A 25,924-nucleotide genomic window follows, 5' to 3' on the forward strand; every position below is an offset into this window, starting at 1 on the left:
GGTGCCGGCTCTTCCCTGCGGCCAGCGAGGACCGACTACGGAGACCGAGATGCGGTGTGCAACGTAGCTATGGTAACCCCCGCAAGGAGCGAGGGCTGAGCGAGGACACACAGCTAATCCAGAAGAGAGGGGCGGGACTCGCGTGTGAGAGGAGGAGCCGAGTGACGACAAGGAAGGGGCGGGGTGAGGAGCAGGAGAGGCGGGGCTGAGTGAAGATACGGGGCGGGGCTCGTGAAGGGAGGGGCGGGGCTGGCTGGGGGAGGAGGAGCCGACTGATGACAAGGGAGGGGTGGGGCGAGGCGCAGGAGCGGAAGGTCCGGAAAGTGCGCAGAGGAGAGGAGCGTGAGGGGTGGAGGAAGAAGGGGGAGGAAAGGAGGAAAGAAGGGCAGGCCTGGGGAGGGGAGGAGGGAAGGGAGAGGGACGGCCTCGCTTTCCACTTCACTCCGGTGACCAAGCCACGAGCATTTAGCCGCCCACCAGGGTCAAGGCCAGGGGGCCGCAGGCTGGGGAAAAGGCTGCTGCTTAAATCCTGCAGCCATCGGCCAGTTACACTCCGTTGGCCTCTTTCGGAAATGCCTGGGAAATCTCAGCACCTTCTAGAATAGTTGGGGGCTTTCATTTCGGACATCCCCTCTCCGCGGGGCTTGTTCGAGCTGAGGAATCCAAAATCCTGAACGTCAGCCTTTGGCACACTGAGCTGTGGCCGTGGGTATCAGCGTTTGGGGTGGGCTGGGTAATTAGTAACTGTTGATTCGCATTCTGCTACCCTTTTCTGAGCCCTGGGCATTAAATCAGCTGAAGATGATGTGGTGTAGTAGGCACTGGCCCTGCTTTTTAAAACTATTATGGAAAAAATTTTAACATAGGCAAAAGTGAATCCACTTTTAGTAATGAACCCTCACTAGCCATCACCAAGATTCAACAATTATCAACATTTTGCCAATCTAGTTTCATCTATCGCCTACCTCCCCTTTTTGCTTTTACCCTTAAATTAATCTGTATCTCCAACTGATAAGGATTTTTAATTTAATCGCCATTGTCAGCATCTAACAAAATTAATAATTCCTATGTATCTAATATTCAGTATGTATTCACATGTCGCTGGTTGAGTCCAAGATGTCATTCAATAGTTGTTTTTTTCTGATCAAAAGATCCAAGAAAAAAGTCTTCACATTGCATTTTGGTATCTCTTAAGTCTTTTATGCTAGAACAGTGAATTTCTGATACCTTCAATAGTTTTCTTTATTACCTGGAATTCCTTTGTAAAAAGAACTTTCCCTCACCAACTCATTGGTTATCCTGAAATACAGGGATCATAGAGAAAAGTCTGCATGAATGCTGGATTCTTTCACTTTAGTTATCAAATTTCACAGAAATGAGTTGGTGCCCTAGCAACCTCAAATGTTAACCAATAAGATTTTCTTTGATTAGTACCATTATGAATGCATGCATTTTTACATATCAGATTCTTTTAATCCATTATGATCATTATACTTTATGATGCTCAAATTATCCCATTTGGCTAGTGTTGCACGTTAGAGTTAGCGTCTTTGTCTTTTTGATATAATCCACAGACACTTCAATGAGCCTCCTGGCCTGCTATCCCTCTTTCCACACATACTCCTGGTTTTATTTTCTCTACTCCTGAACTTCTTGGGTTTTTTGCAAACCAGCCAGATTATTTTGCCACTCAAACTGATTCCTTTGCCTAAAATGCCTTTTTCCTGTTTATGCCCCTCAACTAATGTAGGTATTCTTCAAGACTCAGTGCTAATTTTGCCACCTTTATGTAGTCTCCCAAATCACCCAAATAGACCAAGGCTTCTTTCTTTCTTCCAGTGCTGTAGGAGCACCAATGGCATTGACCACCTTGTATTAGTAATTGTTAGCAACTTTGCTCTCCACACCTGTGAATTCATTGAGGGCACAGGCCTTTACATGTCATTTTGTATCTCTGAAGTACCTGGTATCTAAAAGCTTAACAAAATGATTCTTAAGTGAATAAATCCATCCATTTATAATATAAATTTACTGTCTAGTATGAAATAGGTATTGAAGATTTAAGATAATTTGTACAGCTCACTGTATGATGGAGAAAACAGACTCAAAAACATGTAAAATACAATGTTATAATGGCATGATAATATTTTTCTGTCTTCGGGTATAGCTACATTTCCCACTTTCTGTTCCTTCTTCCCAGAATGCTCTTCACCCCTACCCACATCTTATCCCTGCTGACTCCTCATCATCTGAAGTCTCAGCTAGAATGTCCCCTCCTTAGAAAGACTTTTCCTCACTCTATCAGATAAATTATCTGAAGTAGCCAACAGCCAGCCCCCTTGATAAGCATAATGGAAGACACTAACCAATAGAATATGTCAAATGTAGTGGTTTATGTATGACGTTGATTGTTTTACATAGACTGTAGTTAACTCCATTTTGCTGGAGTTGCTCACTCTCTCCCTTGCTGGCTTTAAGGAAGCAAGTGGCCATGTTTGGAAACCCCAAGCGGCAAGGAACTACAGGTAGCCTCTCGGAGATGAGGGTGGCCTCTCACCACAGCAAGTGAAAAACCAAATCCTTCAGTCCTACAACTTCAAGAAACTGAATTCTGCCAACAACCTAAATGAGATTGAAAGCATGTTTTTCCCCAGTAGAACCTCAGATGAGACCACAGCCTCAGCCAAAATCCTGATTGCGTCTTGAGACCCTAATCAGAGGAGCCACTTAAGCCATTCCCAGATGCCTAAGTACAGAAGTGCAATAATAACAAATAAATGTGTATTACCACTAGGTTTGTGGAAATGCTGTTGCGCGGCAAGAAATGACTAATATGCAATCTTTATGAAATTAAGTTGGAGAGGGGTGCTAGTCAATAATACAGGTTCGTTAAAATCAAAGTTACACTTTGCAGGTTTGGGAGACAGTTCTCCATGGGTCTCTCATGTGTCTGCTTGTCTTGTAAGGGGGTAGCTGTCTGCCCTTTCCTTTGTGTAGGAAACAACCTTGGACAATAGAAATAATGTCTATCTCTGGAGCAAGGGGCAGGTTTGCTTACAGCCTCAGAAGTCGGAGATCCTGTCTCCTTTTGAGCAAAGGGCAATCTTTCTTACTGCCCACTATTAAAGGTTTGGGTTTCCTAAGCTTCCTTTTCTGTGTTGAAATATCTGTGATGTCACCTGGCCTTCTTCACATCACCCTGTGGGAATTGGGGCTCAGGGAAGTGGTGCAAAACTTCTGATGCTTGGTTGCTTCTGCTATAAGTAATAAATGATCCTTCATCTCTGACTCAGCAGTTTGCTGGCTTCTACCAGCATTCATGGAACTGTGGCAGGCAAACAGGGTAAATCTCAGACACTTCAGGGTTCTTGAAAAGCTATAGAGAATTTATGTACAGCACATATTTGTCTGCGGCAATTGGAAAGCATATATTTTGCAGCGGCAGAAATGTAAATACTACACAGAGTTTCTGCTGAACCTACTAACTAGACAAGTGAGAATTCAAGCCTTGTAATTCTTCTCTCTCAGCATATGGTGGCACTCCTTCTCTACCAACTTCAACTATCCACCCTTACTTGATAAAGTCTCCATACCTGGGGTTAGTTAGGCACGAAAAATGGCTAAGAATACCTTTATCATGGAGAGATTTTAGAAAGTATTTCCTTAGTTGTTTCTTGTTACATCACCAGGCCTGTCATCCCACCCACAGAATGCCTGCTTGGTACCACCTGTAGCTATGGTACTATGGTATGTGTCCCCATAGTACCATACAATAACAGATTCACTATACTATGAAAAAGTCCATTACAGTCACCATTGCAACTCTTGCTGCCTACAAATTTAGCAATTATAGCAACAGCAAAGAGTGCCAGAGGCTTAAAAGTAAAGTATTGCTGGTTAAAATTGGAATTGGAAGTGAGAACTTGACACAAACTAACCTCCGAGTTGCCTCCGTAAACAGCAGGTTGAATCCAATCTTTCATTATTGAGTCTCCACATGCTACCTACTCTAAATTTAATCTCTAATTACAGGTCTCTCAAACTGCTGTGTTTTTCTTGGGGGAAGTGAGTTATTGAGATTTTTTCCTGGGGTAGAATGGGAAACATTAAATTACAATGTTTTATACTCCTCCTTTTTCTTTAACTAAGGCCATCCCATAAGTCTAAAGGCATTTAGGCTGGGTAAGAAAAGTAAAGCATGATGTTAATGTAAAGATCAATAATTGATCTGAACACTTACTTATTCATAAATTAAAAGGTAGAAGAAAAAATAACCCGTGTGTGTGGGCTAGCTGTACCATTCTGAAACAAGAGGAGAGTTAAGTAGCTGGATATAAATGACTATTTCACTTTGGAAAGGAGTATCCTTTGGTCTTTTATTCAAGGGCAGGAGAATATTACGTCCCAAAGAAGTGCTTGTTGAAAAGAGTTTAAGACCCACAGTGCTCAGGGAGGAAAACAAGGGCTTGTTTATATCTTGAACACAGCAAGTTAAAGGAAGTGTGGGTGGGGCAAGGCCTGCCAATACTAGCTTACCCTGAGAAAGTCACAGAGTGTGCTCACTGCAAGTATCCTGTCTTCACTGAAGCAGGGAAGGACAACGGGCAAGAAAAATCTTTTCTCAGTTGCAGAAAGGCTGTTTCAGTTTTTGGGTCTATAATCTGTGTCTACAGTTTATCAATTCTCTTAACTCCATAAACTCTCTTGGATATTTCTCATTTCTTCCTTGTTCATTTCGTAGACACAGAAGTTCAGTTGCCCAATTAAATACAGAACAATTATTAATTTTAAAATAATGTTCACCTTTCATTTAGACAAATTAAGTGAGATAGTAGATAGACCATAGACCTTAGAGGGAGCAGTTGTGGAGACTAGGACTGTCACAAGTTATGTGACCTTGAACAAATCATGTCCATCTATGAACCTCAATATTCTCAGCTATAAATGTAGATAACACATTCAACTGTTATTGAACCCAAGTTCACGTGCCAGGTGCACAGTGAGGCCAAACAAACTGAAACATTGGAGTTTGGAGCAGAGAAATGTTTATTACAAAGGCCAAGTAAAGAGAATGAGCAGCAGCTCATGCTCAAAAGACCTGAACTCCCCATGGGTTTCAGGGAAGAGGTTTTTAAAGGCAAATTTGCGGGGAGAGCCACAGGGTGTGTGACTCTCTTCAGATTGGTTGGTGGTGAGGTAACAGGGTGGTGTTCCAAGAATCTTAATCATCAGCCTTCTGGTTCCAACCAGTCTGGGGTCCCCTGTGCTTGTGCTCAGGCTGAAGTTACCATCCTCCACCTGGGTGGGGGCCTTAGTTCCTGTAATGGGACTCAGATCTGTATCAGGTTGTTATGTATATCCTTTTAGGAGGAACTAGGAGTCTTGTGCCCCTATTGTTCTAATCACTAACTATCTGAATCTGTACTTCGGGACTCAGGGAAAGTCCAGGAAGCTGAAGCCTTTTTCCTATAAACAAGAAACAAGGGATCTAGAAAGGCTTTTGTACCTGGGCGGGCCCCAAAGGGTCCCTGCTTGTTTTCACAACTACTGTGAAGATTAAATGATGGTTCACAAACTCAACAGTCCCCCATATATGGAAGGTATTGTAGTTGAAGATTATGTTGTCATTTCAACTGATTATTCATTCTAAGTGAGCACATTCTTAAAAATCTGGGCTCTCTGTGAAGAATTATCAGTGCCAGGGACTTCCCTGGTGGTCCAGTGGGTAAGACTCCACGCTCCCAACGCAGGGGGCCCGGGTTCGATCCCTAGTTGGGGAACTAGATCCTGCATGCATGCTGCAACTGAAGATCCTGCATGCCACAACGAAGATCCCACACGCTGCAGCCAAGAGCCAGCACAGCCAAAATAAATAAATATTTTTAAAAGTGATGAAAAAAAGAATTATTAGTGCCAATATGAGTTACTGGACAGTACTAAAAGGGAAAATCAGTCCAAAACATTTTCTTTTGTATTTGTTTTTGTTTGTTTCTCTGCTTATTTAAGGGAGATCTTTCTGAGGAAAAAAGTGCTTCTAGATTCTTGGCAGCAACAGGGCAAAATAAAGCTTTGGGGGAATAATTTGTCTGAGTAAAAAGCAGTTATGCTGTGTCTCATGTGCTAACTACTGTTGGGGGCCCAAAATAAGTATGACAAGATGACCACACATCTTCTAGAAAGTCGCAATACCTCTTTATGACAAAATGATTGTTTTTACTTAGAATCAAGGAAGTGGCTTAACCCTTAGAATAAAATTTTCCACACCACCTCAACGTGTAGTCTCTTTGTTCCACACCACCTAAAAGTGTAGTGAAAGAGGACATTAAAATAATTAAATTCCATTTCTACCCCATAAAGCAGTGTTTTCAAAACTGCATAGAACAGGATGCAACCAGCATAGTTGTCCTTGGTCTTCAGGTGCAGGACTTAATTGTCCTCTGTGCATGACACATGATCATCATTGGTCCCTGCAAGGGTACTTTAGTTGCATTTATCTTTATTCTCTGCCCCCACTTGCCTCTCCTTATAGGCAACCATTCTGTTTAAATAAGCAAATCATTTCACACATGTGTTCATACACGTATTTTTGTTTTTGCACACCTTCTTTAAATATATGCAAATAGTACTGGGCTATGTATCTATTCTCTTTCTGACTTTTTTCCACTACCCATGCTATTTTTTAAATGTGTGCATTTTACTATGTGGGTATGTTGTCAATTTCTTCTAGTTCCGACCCTGTACTCCACATTTCCCTATCTACCTCCCCAGTGATGAATGCCCAGATTGCCTCCAGTTCCCTGTTACATAAATATGCTGTGACAATGATCCCCATAACATGTTCCCTTAAGGACTTGCTGGGAAGTTCTTTGGAATATAGATCCAAGAATAGAACTGCTGAGTCATAGGATATGCACCTATTCTTAAATTAACTGGATACTGCCTAACTGCCTTCCAAAATGGCAGGACCAGTCTCCATTCCCAAGGATTCCTGCATACTCATCAGTACTTGGCATTATCCAAGTACTAATGTAATTTCAGTCTAATGGGTGTAAAGTGATACCTCATTGTTGTTTTATTTTCCATTTTTATGATTAGTACTCTTGGAACAGCCCTTTTTGTGAGTGCTGACCTTGGATTTTCTCTTCTACATATTCTCCTGTGTTAAATAGGCAGAGAAACAAACAAAAAAATTTGCTTGAGTATTTTTACTTCTATATATTGTCTGTTCATATCTCTTCTCCATTTTTCTATTGAGGTTGCTGTTCTCTTATTGTTACTAAGTTCCATAAGTATTCTAGACATTAATCCCATGTTGGATTTAGATATTTCAAATATCTTTTACCAGTTCGTCATCTATTTGTCAACTTTGTCTACAGTGTCTGTTAAAAGACACTGAGGCATATTAAAATTTTTAAGAGTTTAATTGAGGAAAAATTGATTCCAATCAGGAAGCGCCAAACCAGAAGTGGTTAGGAAAGCTTCACCAACAGGAGCTCTGGGAGAGGCTTTTATAGAAAAAAGGTGGAAGAAAAGTAAGGAAATTATTGACTGGCTACAGCTTAAAGCCTAGTTAGCTGCTTGTGACTGGTTGCCTTTAGCATTTTGATTTTTTAACCTTGAGGCATTTATAGGCTTAAATTTTTGTTTGCTTATGTAGGTCGCCATGGCATTAGCGCCACATCAGTCTAATGGCCTCCTTATTTTGTTACAGATCCCCAACAGGTCGGTGACCCCTCAGTCCTTTGCCTGGAGTTGCAAACGCCAATCAAATGAACCTGGGTTTGGCATAGCAGAGCAGAAACTTTATTCATTGATCAAGGAATGGTGGAGAGCTTGTGCTCTAAATATACCTTCTCCCCCAGGGGAGGGGAGTAAAGGAATTTTAAGTGGTTAGGAGGCAGGGACATAATCAAGGCTCTAGGAAATGGGAGGAGATTTTCAGGGGCAACTGGGGCACATGCAGTCTTCCACACTTCTTTGCACACTGCATGGATTGTGCCTAGCAAAGTGCAAGTTTCCCCCCTGGGTGGAGATTTTAGCATAGTAATGAAGCAAAGGTAACTTTTGGACACTGCCAGGTTTCACCTGCGCAGAAACATTTCTGTGGTGAAGTCAGAGCCGGTTCAGGTTGGTTGACCACTGCATGTTCCTGGAAGCACAGCTGTAAAACATCTTTGACAAGTACCAGGTGCTTTGAAATAAGCAAAGAGATAAATCAAGGTAAGGATCCTTTAGCTCTTAGGGGCAGGTATGGGTAACAGTTTAAATAATTTAGCATGTCCTTTGTAAATCCTCAAACCTTTATTTTCATGTAATTAACTTCATCAGTTTTTTTTACTTACAATGTGTTCTTTTGAAATGTCGTCTAACAGGTTGTTCCGCACCCTTTGGTATAAAGATAATCTCCTCTACTATCTTCTATTAATTTCTTAGTTTGTCCTTTCACATCTAGATGTGGAATTTAATTTTTTCCAGTTTATTTTCTTTTCCCCATTGATTTGTTGAACTGTGTTTATAGTATACTACATTTCCAAGCGATATCGACGTTGCCAGTTCAAGAAGCACTCTGAGTAGCAAGATAAGTGAACAGCTAGTTGAAAGAATAGTGGATAAGGGTGACTTCAGGAGAATGTTAAGGGCAGGATGTTGTATTATTAAACATATCAATGCAGAATGAAGTAAAAATCATGCTAATTAGTAGTTTTTAGATGACGAAATGGGGATGGTCTCAGTATCTTCGAAAATACACACATAGAAATTACTCCTACGCGGCACCAGTTCACAGACACACCTCAGGATTCCCTGAGCTAAATCTCTGAAATACAGAAACAAACCTCGGTTAGGTGATACTGAAAGTTTTATTACCCAAAACTTCTATCCCTAGGCAGCTATTTTACGAACGCCTGGAAGTCCTGCTTTAAAAAATAAGTTCATTCTTTCTCCAACAATTCTCTGCAGAAAAAAACGCAATGGTTATGGGCATTATATTGCAAATAACGTAGGCACCAGTTTACTTATCTACTTAGGTAGATAGGTGTTAACTGAATTTGAGAAATGACAAGGAAAAAGCATTTTTCTAACTGGTATATTTGCCTTGTGACTGGACGATTCATACTGAAATCAAATCAGTTGGAGAGGGAGCTATGAATACCAACTAGCTGAGGATTTAAAGCGTGTGGGGTGAGGTATGAGTAGCAGAGGAATTTTTTTTTTCTTCAAAACTTGTGAATTGGATTGTTCAAATTGAAGGGGGGTGGAGAGGACAATAAAAAGGCAGAGAATGCTGAGCATAAAATACTGGAAACGAATCTGATATTCAAGAAGAACTGGCTTTCGCTAGTGGTTTCTCTTGTTTGGCTTGGACAAGTCATTTCACCTTCTCGGGCTTCGGTTTTCGACATTCGTGGTGGGTGTAGGGTTGAGATATCTCTGAGTAGCCTTACTACTTTCATCCTCTGTGGGTCCTCCCCAAGTCGATTTACAAACTCTCAGCACTTTCATCTCACCTCTCTGCGCCTGCGCCGAAGAGGCGCTCTCGCGTTAATGGCTTTATTTTGCCTCTTCTGCGCACGCGCCTTTTTTTCCCTTTTAATCCCTTCTCCTTCCCCTCACCCCCAATTGTCAGAGGGAGGTAGGACTTCCTGTTCTTTTCACAGCGACTGCCGGAAGTGATTGCGGGCTAATCGGCGGCGTTTGCGGAGGCTGAAGAGTTTTGGGAGTCTGCACTAGTTGCTGCTTTTGGCGCGAAAAATGCCGGGTCTGGCGGCCGCAAGCCCTGCCCCATCTGAGTCGCAGGAGAAGAAGCCTCTGAAGCCCTGCTGCGCCTGCCCGGAGACCAAGAAGGCGCGCGATGCGTGGTCAGTGCGCAGTTAGGGAGGGGGCGGCCGGCAGGCTCCGCGCGCTGCGTTCGGGCGCCTCTGCGCCGCATGGAGCTGGTCGTGGCCCTCGCTTTGTCGTGCGGCGCCCTTGCGGGTTGTAGAGCCCGGTGGGGTTCGCAGTCAGCTGTCTGTAGACTGAGCCTATAGCTCAGGCTGGGGAAACATGAGGGGATTGGAGAGAGATCGGATTGACCCGGGCTCGCTTCGTTCGTTCATTCTTTACTGCAAAGGGTTTCTCAGCATCTGTTATAGGTCAAGCACTGCCTTAGGTCCGAAGACGTAGAAACGGGTAAAGATGCTGCTTGATTTAAAGGAGCTTAAAGTTAATGGAGCATTAAAGTTAATGATTGCTGTACCAGGTTTGGCAGTATCAAAGAGTAAGTTTTCTGGTAATTTCTCCCAAAATTTAGACATAGTAGGACACAGGACAGGGTACGTTTCTTAACACTAGGGAAGATCCCCTTAACCCCACCCCTTTTAGATGATTTAAAAATCAACCAGGCTATGACATAGATGACATTACAGTGTTGAGAATAGTACATCTACAGTACCATCAACCCGCAAAAGGTTTTGTTTGTTCTTATTGTATACAGCTATTGTATACAGCAAGGGCCCCCAACCGGGCTGCACAACGAGCCATGAGCTACAGGCCATGAGCTGCGAGGGAAGCTTCATCTGCCGCTCCCCAGCTCCCCATTGCTCTCATTACAGCCTGAATCATTCCCTTATCACTCACATTACAGCTTGAACTAACACCTATCTCCCCCAACCCCGACCCTGTGGAAAAATTGTCTTCCACAAAACTGGTCCCTGGTGCCAAAAAGGTTTGGGACCGCTGGTATACAGCCTCTATTGTGGAACAAATCTCAGAAGAAATCTTCAGTTAATGTGAATGTACACCTCTTCCTCCAGCCCCTTTTTGTCCTCACATAGAAAGTAAAGAGATCATAAGTGGCATAGAGGGGGAATAAAGTTGTAGTAGCTCAGTGCTTTTTATTAATACTCAGTACTTTGCAAATAATACTGTGAAGGGAGAATTGAAAGACTACTATGATCGGTAACAATACTTACACACGTTAAGTACTTATTGAACCTTCAGATATTATTGTATCATGATTAAGAGTCTGGGATCCAGTGTCAGGGTTTGAATTCTGGTCCACCAAACCAGCTTTGTGACCTTGAGGAAATTTGTTAACATATCTGCCTCATATCTGTAAAGTGGGCCTAATAAAAGTATCTGCCTCCAGGATTACTGTGCTATAAGCCACATCATGTGCCTAGCACAGTATTTACAGCATTCAGTGAACTATCAGGGAGGGCTAGCTATTAGTTTCATAAGGAGCTTGCTATCCCAAGCAGACAGCCCTTAAAGTTATTGAAGGATATGTAGGATTTAGAAGGAAGGAGAACCTACCTTTCTTTAAATTACTTCTGCATCAATTATCTCTGACCACTATGGCTTCTCCCGAAATATCTAGAGTCAGGAGTCATTTTTTTTTTGTAGTTGAATTTGGCTTAACTTGATTCTGTGCTAAAATTACATTTTCAGGCCCTTAGAAATAAAGCTGTGTGGTCCTAGTCTTTCCTTTGTGAATTTTATAAGTAAAAAGTTCTTTGATCATCATGAGTGGGGCTCATCAGGCTGCTCTTGGCAGCCAAATGTTTTTTGCTCTTTGTGTTGGGTGTCTTGTGGTTAGAAGTAGATTTACTTAGGTGTATTTGAATGTAGAGCAGAATCAAAATTTAATTCCTCTGGGATAGGCAAAAAATTAAGCTCTTCTTTCTGTCCATTTAACATTAACTTTTTATTCAGTTTATTTCATTATAGAGCGGTATTATTCCTTGGATATTGTCTAGAGGCAATATTTAATATGCATAATTATTTCTTCTAATCAGATTCCTCCTTCCCCCCCCCACAAAACTAGTTATCTGTGGGACATTTTCATGGGCAAGGAGGTATCACAGGAGCCAATAAAACAAAGCCATTTGGTATAATACCATTTTTTAAAACTCCAGTTGTATTCAGTGAGATCCGTGTTCGGCCTCACTCCCCATCACTGTCTTGCATGCTTATTTACCACTAATGTGCTTAGTGCCTACTTTGTTAGATAACAAGTACATTTTGTTTTATAGCATCATTGAGAAAGGAGAAGAGAACTGTGGACCCCTAATTGAGGCCCACAAGGAATGCATGAAAGCCCTGGGATTTAAGATATGAAATGGTGAGCATGCTACTCTCTTATTGGGAAGGTAATACATAGGCTGATTGCTTCAAATTTGTGTATTGCTTTACAGATTTAGTGATCATTGGGCAGCATTCTGTCTGAAAGGTAGTTCACCTGGTTAACCTAACATGCCTAAGTATCACTGGCAAGATAACGTCTCAGTTTCTAGTGTACGGAATAAATGATGCTAATAAATTGAGAGGGGTGGGACTTCCCCGGCTGTCTGGTGGTTAAGACTCCACGCTTCCACTGCAGGGGACCTGGGTTTGATCTCTGGTTGATAGGGATCCTGCATGATGCATGGTGCAGATGAAAAAAAAAAAAAGTTAGAGGTGTTTGGTGGATTTGGGAAGGGGAGAATTAAGCTTTCAAGAAAGGGCTTGGCAAAAGCCTTTAGAGTTATGTTGGAGACAGAGGAATCACGGCTTAGGAAGTTCAAAATATTCAGTTGTCTGACTTAAAAGGGAAATGTTCTCTATTTTTTGTTTCTAATCTTGTGAGTTTTTAGGACGTGTTTTTAAATACGGAGTGGGCAGCACATGGAAGCATTGCTTTCTGCAAAACAGAAATGGAATTGTTGCAGTTTCTTTTGTACCATGCTTTATTCTAATAAAACTAAAACCTCAGACCATTGTCTGAAGAACTTTGAATTCAAATTTTAATGCTGAAAGGGACCTTAAGTGATGTGTATACGATACCACAAATAAATTATCTCCTTTTGTTTGGAACCTCTTCCTTCAGATAGCAACTTGACTTATTCCCTCACTTCAGATCTCTTTTCAGATCTGTTTTCAAGCCTCCTAATTGGAGAGGCTTTCCCTCAACATTCCATCTAAAATAGCATCTGTTCCCCATCTATCCCTACTCTATCCTGGCACTGTCCAGTAGAACTTTCTGTGATAATGAAACGTTCTGTGCCTGCACTCTACAATATGGTAGCCACTAGCCATATGTGGCTGTGGAGCCCTTGATATGTGGCTAGTAAAGCTGAGGAACTGAATTTTTTGTATGTTTGTTTTTTTATTTTAATAGCCACATATGGCTAGTGGCTAGGCTACACCATTGCCTGCATATTTTGTATTTATTTATCATCCGAATTGCTTTACTTCAATTAGAATGTAAGTTCTGAGACAGAAATTTTCTGTTTACTCACTGGCATACCTCCAGGACCAGTAACAGTGCCTGGCACATAGTAGGTGCTCAATAGAGGAGTGTTAAATCAATAAATGAGGAAACTAAGGCCTATAGATATGAAGTGACTTCTTTTTTTTTTTGCGGTACGCGGGCCTCTCACTGTTGTGGCCTCTCCCGTTGCGGAGCACAGGCTCTGGACACGCAGGCTCAGTGGCCATGGCTCACGGGCCCAGCCGCTCCGCGGCATGTGGGACCTTCCCGGACCGGGGCACGAACCCGTGTCCCCTGCATCGGCAGACAGACTCTCAACCACTGTGCCACCAGGGAAGCTCTGAAGTGACTTCTTATAGGCAGGGTCAGAACTGGAACCTCTGTCTCCAGAGGCTCCCACTGCTTGGTGCTCTTACTCCCCTGTAAGATCCACACCACACCACCACTTATAACTTAATAATAGCTGAGAGATAATGCGAAAGCTACATACCAATGTAGGAGTAATAGAGAGCCTGGCTTCTTTCCCTTTCACCTCTTTCCTGCCTCTTTGGAATTTTACATGTGGCCAGTCTTCCTCACTGAGCTGTGAAAAAGGAGGGATAAGGAACCTGTCCCCAGCTGATAAGAAGTATCACTGTGTAGTGGAAAACAGTCTAGGCTGGAAGTCCTGAGGCTTAACTTTGCTTCTCCTGTTCTCTAGCTTAGCATGTGTTTCACTTTAGCTACATCTGTATTCATCAAGACATTAATCCTGTCTGGATTTCACTTTTTTCATTTATAAAAAGAGAACCATAATATATTTTGTGATTTTACACATGGTATGATATCTGTGTATACAAGATATACTTAAGTGCCTTTAAGATTAGATGGTTATTTAAAGAAATCCCATGGTGAATCATTTTGTAAAATAAGTAAATATGGTTGTGGGGAGCTGTTCTTAAAAAGTTTTAACTATTGATTATTTCAAAGACATGAAATCTCAACATTTGTACATGATTTCCTTGTTCCTAATCTAATTTTCTTCCTAGTCAGTTTTGTTAGCTGTTGCTTAGGGTTAAGCCTGCCTTGACAAAAAGGGTGATTTTTAAAAATGCTAATTTTTAGGAGCATCAGAAGTCTCTTGGACTTCATGTGGACCTCACAGGTGATATAATTATTGCTATAACTAGCATATATTCACGAGGACCAGAAGATACCATGGTTTTCTATGTTATTGGGACAGAGTAAGAGTGATTCCTGTGTACTTCACTTGTGTATAAAAGAAAATGCAAGAGCTTTGGACTTAGAAGACCTGATGTTTAACTGATTGTATGATCTTGGGCAAGTCCTTAACTTTCTGAACCTTAGTTTTCTCATGTGTAAAGGAGAGAGAACAGTACATGACCAAACTACTTCATTAGAGTCATTATGATGATTAAATGATATACGTGTGAATAGGCCTTGTAAACTGTCAAAGAGAAACCAGAACAGAAGCCATATCTTGGGAGTCACGGATAGCAGACATTCTACTGAGGTCTGTTTAATATATGTCCTGATTATTTTTGAATCCTGGTTACAAAAAGAAGAATCTGAATCCACATAGGGCCTTTCCAAGAATTGAAAATAATCATTTTTAAATTTTCAGCATAATACTACTTTTGGAGGAAGAACATGTGTTTGGATCTACATTGGTCCCAGGTGTCCTATTTCCCTGGCCCCCATGGGGAAATGGAAGGACAGTGAAGTCAAAAAAAGACTTTCTCAAGTTAAGAGTGGATAGGTGGTGGCATTCAAACTAGAATCTAGGTCTTTTTTACGCTCCAAATCTCAAGCACTTTATACTTCACTCCTTGCACTTAATGAGATTTTATTCCAACATATTCATTTGTAGGATTACACATAGTCTTGAACTTCAATCCTAAAACTTTATTTTGAATGCTAATTACAAAGACCTGTTGCTGAAATGCATACGTGTATATAACTCAGAAACCAGGTCAGTGACTGTAGGGTAAAATCCAGTGCTACTGTCTGCACTGTTATAAGGTAAACTTAACTAAATTGGTATCTCTTAGACTATTAGACCACATTTTTCCGAGGATAGCTTCAAAGGAAAAATATTTTGCAATCTTAGATCTTCCCAGTAATGATCATGAAACTTCCTTAATTCAAAAACCTTTGTAGATTTTAATGTTATTTTCTAAATAAGATAGATCTTAATTGTACCTTGAATCCAGTAAATTGGACTTAGTATGAAAGCAAGTGTACCTTTATAATCACCCGAGGAATGTTTTCCAAAATTCACAAGCCTGAGCCCTGAACTGTACCGGTTGACTCAGAAGCTCCTAGATAATTTTCAAGTGTCCCCCTCTTTAAGAACCACTGGCTTAAGCTGAAGATGTAGTAGGGATGGTATAAATAAATATAAATTGTCTAAAGATTTAATAGCAGCAAAGGCAGAGACTTGAAAACTACTCGTAAGGAATAACAGGGTGTGATGGTGGTGATTCTAGTCACTTCTATCTTTTGACTGCTTCTTTTACTGAAAGAGAAACTAGAGGAACCTAAAACCTGCTTAGAAATGTAAAGAGGAAATGGCAGCTGGTATCTTTCTGCCTTTAGGAGCCAGGAGGAACCTAGAGAATCCAGCTCGGGGGCTAAAATCATTGAAAGAAATTAAAGGACCGGCACTGAGTGGTGGTGATACTCCGTATTTATTAAGCTTAACAGAACTTAATAGTTCACACACACAAAACGCACACAGAGACAACTGATGATGTATGAAAATATGATCTTGAGAGTCAAGAAAAAGGGTCATTTCTGCTATTTGAACATTTATTCATTCAATAGATATCTATTGTTTAAAACTCTAGAAAATGCCAAGATGAGAAGACACAGGGTCTCTTCTGTCAAGGACTTTGTACCCAGAGGCTTTCAGTGGGTAGCCCCTCCTGATGTATAGTAGCCAGTAGCAATGCTATATAGACTGCTATCTCTTGAAATGTTGAGTGGCTTCATTTTTGCTTATCTTTAAGTGTATTCTTCCTTTGAGCCTTAGAAAAGAGAGAGTTTATATATTTATATTGTTGTTAAGGTTTATCTTCTTTTCTAAACCAAATGCAGGGAATAGCTAGGTGAGGGAAGCCCTTGAATTAGACTTGAAGAGTTGGCTAGCCCAAATTACTCAGTTACCTTTATAGCATTGTTCCTGTCTTCTGGGATGGGGGATGGGGGTGGGGGGTGGCATGGCTGCCAGCTGTCTGGAGAGAAGCCTGGTACACCAGCAGCCCCATCCTCTGCTGCTCTCCCTTTTTGATCTTTCCAAATTCATTTCAGAAATGTTACCCTTACTTTGCCCTTGGGATTGAGTAACTTTCCACAGGAGATGCCTGTGTACAGAGCTGACCTTCTGCCTTCCACTTCATGGATCTTTGGCAAACACTTGAGTCAGAACGGAGGAGGCTACAGGTCTCTTCTCTTTAGTATCTGCAAAAGTAAACTCCCTTAGTCTTTGGTGGAAGATGTTTTTGAGAAAATAAATAAATGTATAGTTTTTACTTCAACAAAGACTTTAAAGGTTAAACCTTGTAATGGATTGAACAGTTTCTGTGATGTTTTTATTTAAACAGAACTAGAATTTTAAAATGTGGATCTTTTGTTTCATGACTGGTTTAGAATAATTATGGCAGTTAGTTAATAGTCCTCAGCTGAGGCATTCATTTCTAGCATCTTTAATTCCCTGACTCCATAGGTCTGACATGATGCTTGAAACCTGTCTTTCTAAAATACATCTTTTTCTGCAGGTGGTCTGCTCTGGGAATTAATAATTCCTGAAAAATGAAGAAGATTTAATAACTTTGGGAGCTCTTTGATGAACATTGATAAATTTAAAAGTATTTATAACTTATTAAAAAAAAAGAGAATATCCCTGGTCAAAAGTCTTCAGGTGTGTTTCTTTTTGTGTTCCTCACATGGCGTTTATGTATTTATTTTTCTTATAGAATACCTGTGGCCATAATTCAAAAAGAGTTATGTACCACAATGTTCATTGCAGTTCTATTTACAATAGCCAGGACATGGAAGCAGCCTAAGTGTCCACTGACAGATGAATGGATAAAGAAGATGTGGCACATATATACAATGGAATATTACTCCGCCATAAAAAGAAACTAAATTGAGTTATTTGTAGTGAGGTGGATGGACCTAGAGACTGTCATACAGAATGAAGTAAGTCAGAAAGAGAAAAATAAATACCGTATGCTAACATATGGAATCTTAAAAAAAAAAAAAAGTTTATGAAGAACCTAGGGACAGGACGGGGGGGGGGGGGGGGGGGAAGATGCAGATGTAGAGAATGGACTTGGGTACACGGGGAGGGGGAAGGGTAAGCAGGGACAAAGTGAGAGAGTGGCGTGGACTTATATATACTACCAAAATAGATAGCTAGTGGGAAGCAGCCGCATAGCACAGGGAGATCAGCTTGGTGCTCTGTGACCACCTAGAGGGGTGGGATGGGGGGGGAGGGAGACGCAAGAGGGAGGAGATATGGGGATATATGTATATGTATAGCTGATTCACTTTGTTATAAAGCAGAAACTAACACACCATGGTAAAGCAATTATACTCCAATAAAGACATTTAAAAAAAAAGAATACCTGTGGGTTCCTTATCTGTGGATTCAACCAACCTTAGATCAAAAATATTGGGGGGTGGGGGTGGGTGAATTCCTGTAAAACTTGAGTTTGCTGCTTTTTCAACTATTTACATAGTGTTTACAGCTGTTTACATTGTATTTACAAGTATTTGCATAACATTTACATTTTAGGTATTGTAAGTGATCAGGAGATGATTTAAAGTATATAGGAGGATATGCTTAAGTTATATAGAAAAACAACACCATTTTATCAATATATAAGGGACTTGAGCAAATGCAGATTTCAGTATCCACAGGGGTCCTGGAACCAATCGCCCAGGATCCTGAGGGATGACTGTGGTATAAACAAATCTTGTAATACAAGCCCTGTGGTCCTATTAGCTGCTTATGAACTAATGAGACAATTGGTCATATTCTGTCCAAGTAAATGGAGTTTTAGATCTCAACAACAAAAGACACTGAGAAGCATAAATAAGTGAATATGTAGGGTTCATGTATCACGATTGGAAAATTGCCTCTTACAAAAGAGCTGAACTAAAATGTTCCCTAAGATTCCTTCCTCGTTAATTAAGAGCATGGCTTCAAAGTGACAGACTTAAGTTCAACAGCTGGCTATGTGACCTCAAGCAAGTCAACCGTTTGTGTCTGTTTTTCTCATCTGAAAGAAAACAGAGCAGCAATACCTAAGTTACAAGATTGTGCTTACACATTGAAATTGTGTACATAAAGCATTTGGCACAGTAACATTCAGTGTTACTAACATTCTCTAATTCTTTGTATTCATATTTTTCACTTTCATATTCGTTTGGATGTAGAGTTTTTATTTTATTGATAGTAAGCACTTTATAGTTTTCAGAGCATTCTTTTAGGGTGAAGAATAGAATCTTGGACTCCTAAGGCAGATAATGTGAACCAACTTCCCACCCAATACAGATCCTTGGCAGACAGCTATTCAGATTCTGCTTGAATATGTCCTGGGACTACAAAAGGAAAAAAAAAAAATCCCTAACCGTATCATCTCCCAATGTTAATTTTTGCTGTTCCAAACTTTTCTTATACATTTTTCTAAAACAAAAAATTAGATCATTTTTCTATACTACATATTTTTAATGCAATCACAATATTAATTACCTTCTCCCCTTAATATATTTTACCACCTGTGAGTTCAGTTCTACAATATGAGTTGTAGTAGCTATGTATAAATCTACTGTATGGCTTACCAATTCCCTGTCTACATACATTCAACAATCAAACGTTTTATAGAATGCCTGCTGTGTGTCAGATACCCTTCTAGGAATTGGATCTCAGAATTGAACAGGATACATAACAGATACCTAAATTATTTCTGATTTTAAAATGCATTGTTTTGCTGGCTGGTTTTATGGAAACATGTAAGGAAGAAAGAAGTCACCTGAAATCCCACCAGTCTACAATAGGGCCACTTTTTGGTGACCTTCTTGCTATTTATCTCTTTCTGCATGTATGTTCACTTTTTATTTTTATTTTTTTGCTACTCCATTATAATACTGTGATGGAAGTTGCCATAGGAAAGTCTTTACAAGTATCTTTACTAATCATTTAACTAAGGATGGGCCAGAGTTTTCAAGGCTTTGAATGAGTACTGCCTGACTGATCTCTAGAAAGGGGGTGCCCATTTATAATACCTTAGTACCTGTGGGTGCCTGTTTCCCTAAGCTCTTAGCAAGGTTAATTTTTTTCAGCCTTTGCCAGTTTGATACGCTCACCTGATTTGTAAAGAATTAATACACCCTTCTTGACATCTGCCATAGTTAAAAGTACATCTCACAAGACCCTCTGCCTACGCTTCCCTAGTGCTTAAGCCTTCCCAGAAATCATGTGCAGCATTTTGATACTATCAGTAATAGATGTCACCACAATAATTTGAAAAATGAAGAACTTAGCTTCCAAATAGGTGATCACATTCTGACCACCACATACCTCTTTGCTAAGCCCCTGCTATTCACAATACATCCCAAAATCTCAATACAGATACATTCACACTATTCTCTATAATTAGTTCCCTTCGTCTAACGTGAAACATTTGCCTTGAAGGTTGATAAGAACAGGACCATGTCCCTAAGCAAGGTCTCCATTAGGTTAACTATACCTTCTGCAGGTCTGATGTGAGGGTGATGGAGAAACTATAATCCCCATTTTACAGGTGAGTACAGGCACTCAGGTTAAGGAATTTGCTCTGGTTAAATATCTGGTGACCTGGGATGTGAGTCTTGGTCATTAGAGTTCAAGCCCAAAAGCCCAATATTCTTTCCTGTACCAGGTGTCTAATATAAACATCATATATTCATAGTTGTAAATTCATTTATTCACTCAGTACATATTTAGTGAAGGCTTATTATGTGCAAAGAACTGCCCTAAGTGTTGAGTATTTATGTGTGAATCAGACATATCCCCTGTCCTCAAGAATAGAGGCTGCTTGACTCAGCATTTACTAAATGCCAACTATGTGCTAAGTAGTGAACAAAGATTAGTAAGACATGGCCTGCTCTCAAAGAGCTTATATTCTGGTGGATATATGTATATAAGCTATAAAAATATAAAGTTGAATATTCAGTGCTATGATAAATATTTTCCTTAAAAGAGTGCATGTGTGACTATACCCAGTGTTTCTTTCTTTAGCTATTATAAACTGCTAGATGGTAGTTCTATCTGTGTTAATTATGGTGCTTTTGACAGCTAAATAATACAAAATCCTCATCAAGGGAAACACATAACTGGCAGTCCAGGGTTAGGGCAAGCTCTAGATGCAGTGATATCAAGGCTCAGTGGTGCCATCCAAGCCTCAAGTTATTTTCATCTCAGAGCTCTCTCCTAGGACTAATGAAGCTAATAATGTACTTTCTTGTTCAAGTGCAGCGGAGGAAAGAGAAATCATTCCTAAGCCCTGAAGTCCCCACACCCACCCACCCCCTTTTTTTGGTCTGATTGAACCAAATTAGGTTATGTGTATTTTTATGGACCAATAATAATTGTCAACAGAATGCCCTTTGCTGACTGGCTTAAACAGGATTTCCTCCTTGGATCCATGTGTAGGTGAGATATCAGAACAAAACTGGAATTCTGTTACAAGGAGGAAGTGGTAAATGGTAAATGGGTATTGAGTAGACAACCAACTTTGCACTAAATCATCGTGTTCACTTAACAACCAAGTCATCCTGAATGGTCAAATTGAGTTTAGAGGAGCAATTCCTCTCAGTTTACTCAGACTTTTGAGAGAAAATTATTGGTAGCACATAACAAGTCACATGACGTTCAGTTTTCATAGAATAAAACGATCAGCAGATGTTCGGAGAACTGTTGGTTGAAGAGTAGTCCTTACGGAGATCCTTAGGGAGATGGGAATCTGAATGCCTTGAACTGTGAGTACCAGAATACCCAACTACAGAGACTTAAGCAATAAATGTAATTTATCTCCTGTCATAAAGTCTGAAGGTTGAAAGTTTCAGATTTGAGACAATGGCTCAGTGATACTTTGAAGAACCAAGGCTTGTTCTATTTTTCTCCTCTTTAACCTTCTCATCCTTAGGCCTATCCTATCTCATGGGTACAGTGGCTTCAAACATTACATCATCATACAGCTGTATTCAAGCCAGGATGAAAGGTAGTAGGCTTCCTTACTGTCTCTATCAGGGAGTATACTTTTCCCCAGATACTCCCACACACGTGTCCTCTTATGTCTCATTGGTCACATGTCCACTCTTAAACTAGTTGCCATTGTGGGGAATGGGATATCGTGCTTGGATTTGACCAGTCTTTTTTTTTTTTTAACTTGGAAGTCTTTTTGATACCAGTTCTTATTGTTTTTTAAAAAAATATTTATTTGGTTGTACCGGGTCTTAGTTGCAGCAGGTGGGCTCCTTAGTTGTGGCATGGGAACTCTTAGTTGCAGCATGCATGTGGGATCTATTTCCCTGACCAGGAATCAAATGCGGGGCCCCCCGCATTGGGAGCTCAGTGTCTTATCCATTGCGCCACCAGGGAAGTCCCTTGACCAGTCTTATTTCAGGCCCTGGCAACTGGGAGAGAAGCCCACCCTCCTTTACATATCGCCCAAGCAAAATCAGAGTTCCATAAACTGGGGGAAAAAGGGGAAATGGATAAGGAACCAGTAGTGTCTGCCCAATATCAACTCAGCAGTATGTGTCCAATGCCTAGAATCATGCCTGTGTTCGATTTTAATAACTATATTAGGAAAGCATTAAAAGCATCAAGCCCAATGTTTCTCAAACTACCTGTGGTGAAACTACATGTAGTTTCTCAAACTACAAGTAGTAAACTACTACTACTTTAATTTTTTCCAATTCACAGACTAATACGTTTCCTGTCAAACTGTATAAAGATGTCTTAAGTTCTCTCAGTTTCTGTCCATATCTCATCATGGACCAGTAACAGCTCTCGGACCAGCCATGGTCTGTGACCACTCTTGGAGAGATGGTGTACCCGGCTGACTTCATAATCTGGCCCTGGCCTGCCTCTCCTGCCTCGTGTCCTGCTGCTCCCTTTGATTCACTGATAACAAACTGTTCTCTGTTACCAGAATATGCCATGTATTTTCGTTTTACTTCTGGACTTGACTTCACATTCTGTTCTCCCTTCCTGGAATGCCCTCCCCTAGCTGGGGAACACCTACTTGGCTTTTTAAACCAGCTTAAATGTCATCCTCCCTTGTGATGTTTTTCCTGTATTCTTTGCTCCCCTATCAGTGCTTCCTTTGAACCCCTTCCTATCTCATGGTTGTGATAGCTTCAAGCATTATATCATCACACAACTGTATTCAAGCCAGGATGAAAGGTAGCAGGCCTCCTTACTGTCTCCACCAGGGAGTATACTTCTTCCAGAAGCTCCCTGACACGTCCTCTTATGTCTCATTGGTCACATGCCCAATAAGTGTATTTTTTGGGTTGTAGTTCTTTCTGGGTCAGTCTCCCTCACTCATTGTCTTCCTCATCTTCTATCCTCGGTTCCTGGCACACATACTTTGTCCTAAGTAAATGTTTATTCAATAGAATTGACTCAACAAATGATGTGACTTCTGTGTCTTTCCTTTTATTCTCCCCAAATATTTTCTACCGTGCTTCTGCCTGCATATTTGTGGCTTTCCTTATAAGAACATACCATTTTGACACACAATTTTTCTTTCTTCTTCTATCAAACCTGGTTTTAAAAACAAAGATACAACTTTTCACTGTATTCCTGTCATAGGTCCCACCCCGCAGGCATCACTGTCACTGTCACTACAGGCAGCACGTGGTGTGTATGCCACCCCAGCGGCATACACAAATCCCTGGTAGCAATGAATGAGCCTGCATATGGACACATATTAACTCCCCAAAGTACCTGGCAAGGTGGTACAGCACAGAGAACCTACAACTTAGAGTCACAATGACCTAGGCTTTAGCCCCTATTCACATACTATCTCTGTCACCTTGGGGATGTTCCTTAACCTCTCTGAGCTTGTTTCTTCCATTAAAAATAAAGTATCATAGGGAGACATGAGGAAACAATAACTGCTTGACAAATGTTAGTACCTTCTGCTCAGATGAGCACATTTGTGGATTGACAAAAAAGGCAGGCTGAGAGCCAGCAGTCAGTTGGTCCGCCTGGCTCTTTAAGGGATCAGGACCAGCCCATTGGTCAGGCTTGCTGAGAAAGATGACCTGTTTTGAAATTCTATCTTGGGCAGAGCCTTGGTTGTTTCTCTGTTCCTGTGCTTTTCATTTCCTTGCTCACAGCTGGCAGAGACAGCCACTCTGACAGCTCAGGGGGTGCATGACTAAGGTGGAGGGATGAGCAGCTGCTGCTTGCTAAAGGGGGTGGCTTGGCCAGGAGGCAGGCAGGTGACCGAAAAGCAGCATATGGAAATTCCCAAACTCCACTGCTGAAATGACATCAAGGACCCAAATGGTTGCTGTGGGAAAGGCTGGGGGCGAGGGCAGCGGGGTGGGGCATGGGGCCTTCTCCAGGAGCTCTCTAGCTCTTTTCCTTTGCCACTGATTTTCCCCCTCAACGTTAGAAAAAAGGGAATAAGATGCACATTTGTTGGTTAGGTGATTGTAATTAAAGAAGAAAAAACCCGGCTTCTTTCAACACACTGTACATTTTCACACCTCCATGCCTATGCTTCTTCTGCTGTTCTCACCACTAGAAATCCTCTTCTCCCTCTACCTGGCTAATGCAACCTCTGCACCCCAAATTCCTTGTTAGCACCTGTGTCTTCCTTCTTCAATGCCACCTTCCTTCTAGGCTGCCACGTCTCCTAAACTCAACTCAGTTACTATGCTTCCCACACTGAACTGAGGTTGTTTTTTGAGGTATCTCTCCCTTGATAGAGTGAAAGCTCTTGGGAATCTTTGATTCTCTAAGTGCTTGGCTCATAGCAGACACTCAATGTGTGTTGAGTTGAAAACTTCTACTCCTCTGCATATTTGACAATTCCTAATCTCTCACTAATTTTACTTAGGTTACTAGCAGTATAATAAAGGTCCCTATGGATCGAGCACTTGAATAGTTCTGGAAGGTTACTGGGTGCCTCCACCCCCTGTCCCCGCCCCCACACCTCAGGGGCTGTAGGAGTAATGGTAGTAAGGAAACAAAATCAAGGAGTCATGTGGAAGCCAGAGGGACATTTCTTAGTTTAGTGTTTGCATATTCCCAGATTTGAAATTGATGACCCAAGGTAGACCCCAGGTTCATCCAGAAGTTCCTGAATGTCCTCAGACTTTCTGGGAGGAGTGGAGTTAGGAGTCATGGATCTCATCCTGTATTTCCACTAACTGTGCAAACTACTTGGGACACAGCAATAAGATAGATGAGATCAAATCTTGCCTCTGGGACTTCCCTGGTGGCGCAGTGGTTAAGAATCCGCCTGCCAATACAGGGGACACGGGTTCGAGCCCTGGTCTGGGAAGATCCCACATGCCACGGAGCAACTAAGCCCGTGCACCACAACTACTGAAGCCCGCACGCCTAGAGCCCGTGAGCCACAACTACTGAGCCCACGTGCCACAACTACTGAGCCTGCGCTCTAGAGCCCACGTGCCACAATTACTGAAGCCCGCATGCCTAGAAGCCCGTGCTCCGCAACAAGAGAAGTCACTGCAATGAGAGCCCACGCACCACAACAAAGAGTAGTCCCTGCTCACCGCAACTAGAGAAAGCCCGCACGCAGCAACAAAGACCCAACGCAGCCAAAAATAAATAAGTAAATTTATAAAAAAAAAATCCTGCCTCTGTCACTTACTACCTGTGGGAACTTGTTACCTCTCTAAACCTCAGTTTCTTTCAGATGTAGAAGGAGGATAATATTTATTTGGAATGGTTGTGTGATGATTAAATCATGTGTATGTAAAATACCTAATCTACGTCTGCCATTTTGTAGGTGTTCAATAGGTGATGGTTATTATAATTTGCCAATATTGGGGTGGGTGGGGTGATGGTCTGAGCAATGTATTACCATTGTATTAACTATTACTAGATCCAGATACACACAGGAGAAAGTCAGAATTCAAAAAGCTGCTTTGCATAGCTAATTTTGTTTAATGGTTGTCAAATAAATGCCTATTTCAAATAAAGTCATATTTCCAACGTGACTTCATAAAGGCTTTCAAGGGGTTTTCCACTTCTCACTGTTAGGATTTTTTCTGATAATAGTCCCATACTTTCCGACCTTGAAGTGTCTTCCTACCTCAGGAGAGCCCCCAGCCCTCCCAGAGGGGGCTCTGGACAGTGTCCTGACTGAGGTGTGACAGTAAATTCTGTGCACACTTTCCCTTTGTCCACCCCCTCACTCACACTCACACACACACACACTTGCCTCTTTTGCCCCAGGTCTTATCTTGTCCTCTGGGGAGGTATGTTAAGTGCTCTTCCAGCCTGCCTGTGTGCCTGGCCTGTTTTTTCTCACTGCCAGTACCACTTGGATTCCAATTCCAAACATGGTATCCGTCTGGGGTCACCCTTTCTTCCGGTGCCAAGAGAGATGCATTCCAAATGGTGCACAAATGTGCCTCCCGTGCTGGGCTCTCCTC

General features: G+C 41.4%; 1 protein-coding gene across 1 annotated transcript; it reads left to right on the forward strand.

Moving 5' to 3' along the window:
- Positions 1 to 9,613: 9,613 nt before the first annotated feature.
- Positions 9,614 to 17,137, forward strand: COX17 (cytochrome c oxidase copper chaperone COX17). The gene is made up of 3 exons (XM_065876740.1): positions 9,614 to 9,857; positions 12,012 to 12,100; positions 17,008 to 17,137. The coding sequence occupies exons 1-2, from the start codon at positions 9,751 to 9,753 to the stop codon at positions 12,094 to 12,096; spliced, it is 192 nt and encodes a 63-aa protein (XP_065732812.1). The 5' UTR covers positions 9,614 to 9,750; the 3' UTR covers positions 12,097 to 12,100; positions 17,008 to 17,137.
- Positions 17,138 to 25,924: the final 8,787 nt, after the last annotated feature.

This window comes from Phocoena phocoena, chromosome 4 (genome assembly GCF_963924675.1).
Source record: "Phocoena phocoena chromosome 4, mPhoPho1.1, whole genome shotgun sequence".
Lineage (NCBI taxonomy): Eukaryota > Metazoa > Chordata > Mammalia > Artiodactyla > Phocoenidae > Phocoena > Phocoena phocoena.